This window comes from Galeopterus variegatus, unplaced genomic scaffold (assembly GCF_000696425.1).
Source record: "Galeopterus variegatus unplaced genomic scaffold, G_variegatus-3.0.2 Scaffold1274, whole genome shotgun sequence".
In the NCBI taxonomy this organism is placed as follows: domain Eukaryota; kingdom Metazoa; phylum Chordata; class Mammalia; order Dermoptera; family Cynocephalidae; genus Galeopterus; species Galeopterus variegatus.
This window is the reverse complement of record NW_007727385.1, coordinates 331,754-337,739: the sequence shown is the minus strand read 5'-3', so window position 1 is coordinate 337,739 and position 5,986 is coordinate 331,754. Positions and strand designations below refer to the sequence as shown.

Genomic DNA, 5,986 nt, shown 5'->3' with positions numbered 1-5,986 from the left:
GCCCTCCTCCCCGACCTCCCCGCGGGGCAGTGAAGAGAACGGGCTTCCCCTGCTAGTCCTGCCTCCGCCCGCCCCCTCGGTGGACGTGGAAGACGGCGAATTCCTCTTCGTGGAACCGCTGCCTCCGCCCCTGGAGTTCTCCAACAGCTTCGAAAAGCCCGAGTCGCCCCTCACGCCTGGGCCTCCCCACCCGCTGCCCGACCCACCCACCCCGGCCACCTCTTTGCCCCCTGTGCCACCCCCAGCGGCCGCCCCTCCTGCCCTGGACTCCACCGCATCCAGCCTGACGTCCTATGACAGCGAGGTGGCCACGCTGACCCAGGGGGTCCCTGCTGCTTCTGGGGACCCCACTCCGCCAGGCCCACCTGCTCTCCCCGCACCGGCTCCCCCTGCCCCACAGCCGGTCCCAGACCCTCCGCCTGGCACAGATTCTGGTATTGAGGAAGTAGACAGTCGGAGCAGCAGTGACCACCCCCTGGAGACCATCAGCAGCGCATCCACGCTGAGCAGTCTGTCTGCCGAAGGTGGTGGCAGTGCAGGGGGTGGTGGCGGCGGTGGAGCTGGTATAGCAAGTGGGCCGGAGCTTCTGGATACCTACGTGGCCTACCTGGATGGCCAGGCCTTCGGGGGGAGCACTACTCCTGGCCCACCGTATCCCCCACAGCTCATGACTCCCTCCAAGCTCCGGAGCCGGGCGCTGGGGGCCAGTGGAGGCCTACGGCCTGGCCCCAGCGGGGGACTTCGGGACCCTGTCACCCCCACCAGCCCCACCGTCTCGGTGACAGGGGCTGGAACCGATGGGCTGCTGGCTCTGAGTGCTTGCTCCGGACCCTCAACGGCAGGCGTGGCTGGGGGTCCAGTGGCTGTAGAGCCAGAAGTCCCACCAGTGCCCTTGCCCACCGCCTCTTCCCTGCCTCGGAAGCTGCTGCCCTGGGAGGAGGGCCCGGGCCCACCACCGCCACCCCTGCCCGGGCCCCTGGTCCAGCCTCAGGCTTCAGCCTTGGCCACAGTAAAAGCCAGCATCATCAGTGAACTCAGCTCCAAGCTTCAGCAGTTTGGGGGCTCCTCGGCAGCCGGCGGCGCTCTGCCCTGGGCCCGGGGAGGCAGCGGGGGAAGCGGGGACAGCCACCACGGGGGAGCCAGCTACGTCCCCGAGAGGACCTCCTCCCTGCAGCGGCAGAGGTGAGCAGGGGCTGGTGGCTGGCAATGGAGGCCAGAGGGGCTGATGTGGTGGGTACCAGATCCCACCTTCCCCATAGCTGTACCCCTTCAGGGTCCCAGGGTGTCAGGAAAACAAAACAAAACAGAAACAGAAAGCGGGCTGGCTCGCAGAAGTTCGCCCTCAAAGAAGCGTGCTTCCACAGATACTTTAAACTTTAAACTTCCCTTTACTTCAGTAGCTTCTGTGGTCTCCTCCCATCTCCATCGCAACCCACATCCCGTGATGAACAGAAAGTTATTAACAAAGGAGAGTGGAGCAAAACTTGCTGATATCCACTTCCTTGGTGGCTTGTCAGTTCTGACAGTCCCTGAAATCTGGATTCCCTTCAACCCAGTGTGTTTCAGGACATGATGCTTCAGGGCACAGTCGTTACAGGTGTGGTTCTGGAGCTCATCTCTTGGCTCTGATCCCAGCCCTGCACTGTCTAGCTAGGTGACCTTAGACAAAGGAATCCAGCTCTCTGTAGAAGGGGGATGGTATAGTACCTGCCTAAAAGGGTTTTCAAGAGGATTTAATGTGGGCCATTGTTATCACATGAAATGGGGGGAGGAGGGGACTCTTAGAAGAGCCCAGCAACATTTAGATGAAGAAATATGGAGTGGTGAAGTTTCCCAAAATAGCTAGTTAGCTGGGATCGCAAAAGTTCAATCCCATTCAAGACCTGCTAGTCTTAGGCAAAGTAGAGTTACATTCCTGATTCAGACACACAGGTGGGGAGAGTTTTTAAATCTTGTCCATATGCAGAGCTCACTCTAATTCTGTTTGAGAATCTGATATCTTTATGGCTATCATTCAAATATCCGTTTATTACACCTTTGAGATCTTAATGCAATTCACTGATTATTCCTAAGTAATCTGGGTAGAGGAGAGGATGCTTAAGTTAGTCAACAAATGCATCAATTATTATCACCCACTGTGTGCTGGGTGCCTTCTGGGTGATGAGGACCCCATAGAGGACAAGAAAAGCAAAGCACTGCCCCCACAGAGCTCATAAGTCTAGTGAGACAGGGTGGGGACCAGATAACAGATAAAATAATTGCAACCATCCTAGAAAAAAACCTTACAATAATGGTATGGTTAAAGAAGGTCTCTCAAATAACAGGGCAAAAGGCCTGAGGTGGGACTGTGCTGGAGGGAGCTAAAGGGATGAGGGGAACCTTTTTCTCCCCTTGTTTCTTCTCTCTTTCATCTCCCTCTCTTCACCTCTCTCTCTTTCTCTCTCTGTCCCCTGGCCCCTTCCATCTCTTTCCCCGGACGCTCACCCTCTTTTTGTTTCTCTCTCACTGTCTCCCTGTCTTCCACTCTCCTATGACTGGCCATAACCTGAAAGGCAGTATAGAGTAGTGGTTAAGAGCTCAGACTTCAGTGCCATATAACCGGGCTCTGCCACTTCCTGGCTGTGTGTCCTTAGGCAAGTTACTTAACCTCTCTGTGCTAATAATAATAGTAACCTGCGTCAGGGCTGTCGTGGGGATTAAATTGAAATGCAATATGTAAAGCACTTAGAACAATGCCTGGCACACGTGAACATCAGTAAGTGGTGGCGATGATTATTATTATCACTTAATGTCTGTTTTTCTTTCATCTCTCTTGACTGTCACCCTCTCCCTGTCCTCTCATCTTTCTCTCCCTTCATTTCTGTCCTGACATCCATCTTACCCCCTCGCTCCTTCCATTTCTTCCCACCTCTCTTCTCCATCTCTTTACTCCCGCACTTATGTCTCTCTTCCTCTCTCCCTATATCTTGACCTCTGCCTCTTTCTCACCCCTGCCCTTACCCCATAAACCCCCTTCCTCTACCCCTGCCCCCCTGTCACATTCCAGACTCTCCGATGACTCCCAGTCCTCACTCCTCTCCAAACCTGTCAGCAGCCTGTTTCAGAACTGGCCCAAACCACCTCTGCCGCCACTCCCCACTGGAACCGGAGTCCCCCCTTCAGCTGCTGCAGCCCCGGGGGCCACTTCACCCTCAGCCTCCTCCTCCTCCACGTCCACACGCCACCTCCAGGGCGTGGAGTTTGAGATGCGGCCCCCTCTGCTCCGCCGGGCTCCCAGCCCCTCACTGCTGCCTGCCTCGGAGCACAAGGTCAGCCCTGCACCCAGGCCCTCGTCCCTGCCCACCCTGCCCTCCGGACCCCTCTATCCAGGCCTCTTTGACATCCGTGGCTCCCCCACTGGAGGGGCAGGAGGCTCAGCTGACCCCTTTGCCCCTGTTTTTGTGCCACCACACCCGGGGATGTCCGGGGGACTTGGAGGAGCCTTGTCAGGGGCCTCCCGCTCCCTCTCACCAACCCGCCTGCTTTCGCTGCCCCCGGACAAGCCATTTGGCGCTAAACCTCTGGGGTTCTGGACCAAGTTCGATGTGGCCGATTGGCTCGAGTGGCTGGGCTTGGCTGAGCACCGAGCCCAGTTCCTGGACCACGAGATCGACGGCTCCCACCTGCCTGCCTTGACCAAGGAAGACTATGTAGATCTGGGTGTGACCAGGGTGGGCCACCGCATGAACATCGACCGGGCTCTCAAATTTTTCCTGGAGAGGTGATGGCTGGCCTGGGCGGACCAGCCCGTCCACAGAACCCTTGAGCCTGCTGGCCTCTTGATCTCTGAACCCTGACCGTCATTCTCTCCCTGGGCCAAGGACTCTGCTAAAACTGCCCCCTGCCCTGGTTTCCCAAGGCTGGAGGTCACCAAGTGGCCCGATCCAGGCCGGACATTTACACCTCATAGGAGGGGGCAGCTGACTGTGTGTGTGTGAAGCCCGGGGCAAAGGGGGAAGGGGGAATGGAAGGAAATACAGAGGGGGATTGAGGAGGAGGGAAGGGTCAATTCTGGGGGGAGGGAACAGACAGAGCCATAGAGGGTCAGCCCTAAGCCTGATTGGATGGGGGCTGTCCCCCAGGCCACAGGGGAAGGGGGTGCCCTCAGATTCCACCACCTGCCGCCCCTCTAACAACCCTTCCCACCCTCTCCAGGCCCCTTAGCTCTCCCCCATTCCTCTCTCCCCAGCACACACAGTTGTCCCACCCGCAGCCTCTTGCACGCTTTGTTGCACGCCTGCTCGCCTCTCTCCTGCCCCTCCCCTCCCTGGGCTGCAATTTTGCACAAATTTGCCCTCTCGCTGTCTTGCACATTCCGCCTTCGCTCTGGCTTGCGAGGCCCTCTTAGCTCTCAAACTCTCAATTTTCCTTGCACACAATGCATTTCTTTTCTCATGCTCCGTGCCCACCACATGCTCTTTCCGACTCTGGCTTACACACTTTTCCCCTGGGGCCCTCCCTTGCACACCTCACTTTGTAAAATCTCCAGACCCTCCCTGCTCACTCTGGACCCTTGCTGCAGACACACTTGGGACACTTTTTCCCTTCCCCACTCAGACTGTGCACACGTATTTATTCTCTGGAGTGCCCTTCTCTTTGTTCAACTCTTGCACACTTGCCATTTTGTGCACCCCACCTGACACTCTTACCTCCATCTTCCTTTGAAGCACTTTCTCTTCTTGAACCCCCAGCCAGGTTCTTACTTTACCCACTTCTCCCTCTCACAGTGACACTCCTACCCCTGCCCTCCCCCTTACTCTCTTGCACTGTCACTTTTTATCACACCCCTCGCACACTTGCCTCCCAGGAACTATGTTTTTCTTGCAATGTTCATTCCTTTCTTCTTTGCCAGGCTCCCACTCCCTACGCCCTTCTTTCTCAGATCTTTGCGCATCTCCATTCCTGACCTCTTCATGAGCGCTCTCGTGCACTCGCTCTTGCGTACGCACCCTTCCCAGCACTTTCACTGCTCTCTGGAAGCCTTTTTCTTTCCCTGAATAATGTTCTTGCACACTGTGACGCTGCTGTACACTCCTTCTCGTCTCCTTACCTGGACAACTTTTTCCATCTCCCTTGAAGAATTCCATCACGTCTTTCCTATTGCACATTTGTCTCGTTCCACATACTCTTGGGCTGAACTACCACTTCTTTTCCTGACACTCTTGTTTTTTGTTCCTGTCAAGGGACAGCTCTTGCGACCATTCTCACTCTTATTCTCTTACTTCTTCCACTACTCTCTTCCTGACCAGAGAAGACCCTGTGCCTCCTCGCTTCCTGCTCACCACGCTTCCACAGCCTCCTCCCACTGCCTCCAGCCCTCACTCACCCTCACAGCCTCCCTCCTGTCACTCTTCCCTGTCCTTCCTGGGCCACCTGTCCATCCATTTTGCACGAAGATTCCCCCCTCCTCCTGACCCTTCCTTCTCTCCAAGAAACTCCCTCTCCCTCCAGCATGGCTGTTCCTTCCTGCACGCTTCCCCCCTCCGCTTATTCCTGGGGCTTGGGAATTTTAAGCCACCCGTCCCCCTGGGATGCCCCCTCCCCTGCTGTGGTTAAGGGGAGGAGGGCATCGCCCTCAGGTCCCCCCAAGTTCAGCTGCCAAAGAAGGGAGCTCCCCCTCCTTCCCCTAAGCCCATTTCCACTCTGCTGCCCCCCTACCCCCTGGGGGGGCGCTCCATCCATGAGGGGAGGGGGCTGCAAGCCCCCTCCCCTCACCATGTCAGGGATCTGCGGGGAACCTTGTGGGAGGGTCGTGGGAGGGGGGAGGGGTGTCGAGGAGGGGGCGGAGGTCGCGCTGGGCCCCTACCCGCCCCCTCCCCCTTGTCGGATGCCCCCAGTCCGCAGGGGGCCTGCGCGGCGCCCGTCTATCAAGGGCTTGTTCATTCTGGATGGGTGCCGCGGGGTTGGGGAGGGTGTAGGGGGTGGGGAGGGGGGAGGAGAGGTCGGG

At 57.5% G+C, this 5,986-nt stretch overlaps 1 protein-coding gene across 1 annotated transcript in view; it reads left to right on the top strand.

Annotated features, from left to right (window-relative positions):
- SHANK1 (SH3 and multiple ankyrin repeat domains 1) overlaps window positions 1–5,979 on the top strand; it is a 48,059-nt gene extending 42,080 nt beyond the window's left edge. Inside the window, exons 24-25 of the mRNA XM_008576028.1 lie at window positions 57–1,182; window positions 3,047–5,979. Coding sequence (XP_008574250.1) covers window positions 57–1,182; window positions 3,047–3,764 — 1,844 coding nt within the window. The 3' untranslated portion in view covers window positions 3,765–5,979. The remainder of the gene's footprint in view (window positions 1–56; window positions 1,183–3,046) is intronic.
- Window positions 5,980–5,986: the final 7 nt, after the last annotated feature.